Source organism: Penaeus monodon, chromosome 20 (genome assembly GCF_015228065.2).
Source record: "Penaeus monodon isolate SGIC_2016 chromosome 20, NSTDA_Pmon_1, whole genome shotgun sequence".
NCBI classification, from domain to species: Eukaryota; Metazoa; Arthropoda; class Malacostraca; order Decapoda; family Penaeidae; genus Penaeus; species Penaeus monodon.
The window spans coordinates 43,076,886-43,077,166 of record NC_051405.1 but is presented as its reverse complement, the minus strand read 5'-3'; the positions used below and the strand labels follow the sequence as shown (position 1 = coordinate 43,077,166).

The 281-nt window shown below is 45.6% G+C and overlaps 1 protein-coding gene across 1 annotated transcript in view; it reads right to left on the bottom strand.

Annotated features, from left to right (window-relative positions):
- The window catches only part of LOC119586004, a 7,168-nt gene that overhangs the window by 5,741 nt on the left and 1,146 nt on the right, over positions 1–281 (bottom strand). Inside the window, exon 3 of the mRNA XM_037934716.1 lies at positions 59–272. Within this exon, the coding sequence (XP_037790644.1) occupies positions 59–272 (214 nt within the window). The remainder of the gene's footprint in view (positions 1–58; positions 273–281) is intronic.

Here is a 281-nt window from a genome sequence, read left to right as displayed (position 1 = left end):
TGGCGTCCCACCCTTAGGCCAACGTTCTCTACTACCTTACAACATGGCTTCAAAATACCTCTTTGATGAGATTAATGATATCGTCTGAATTCTCTTTCAAGATGTCGATGTAGCTGATGGACAGATTGAGAAGACCCTCCATAACTGGGTCTCCCTTGACGACATTCCTGACTTCGTTTGACACGTTGGTCTTCAAGAAGTTCAGTAGCTGGTCAACTTTCTCTTGCGTCACGGTCATGGGGTTGTTGAATGGGTTCTGCATCATGTAGAACCTGTTGCAG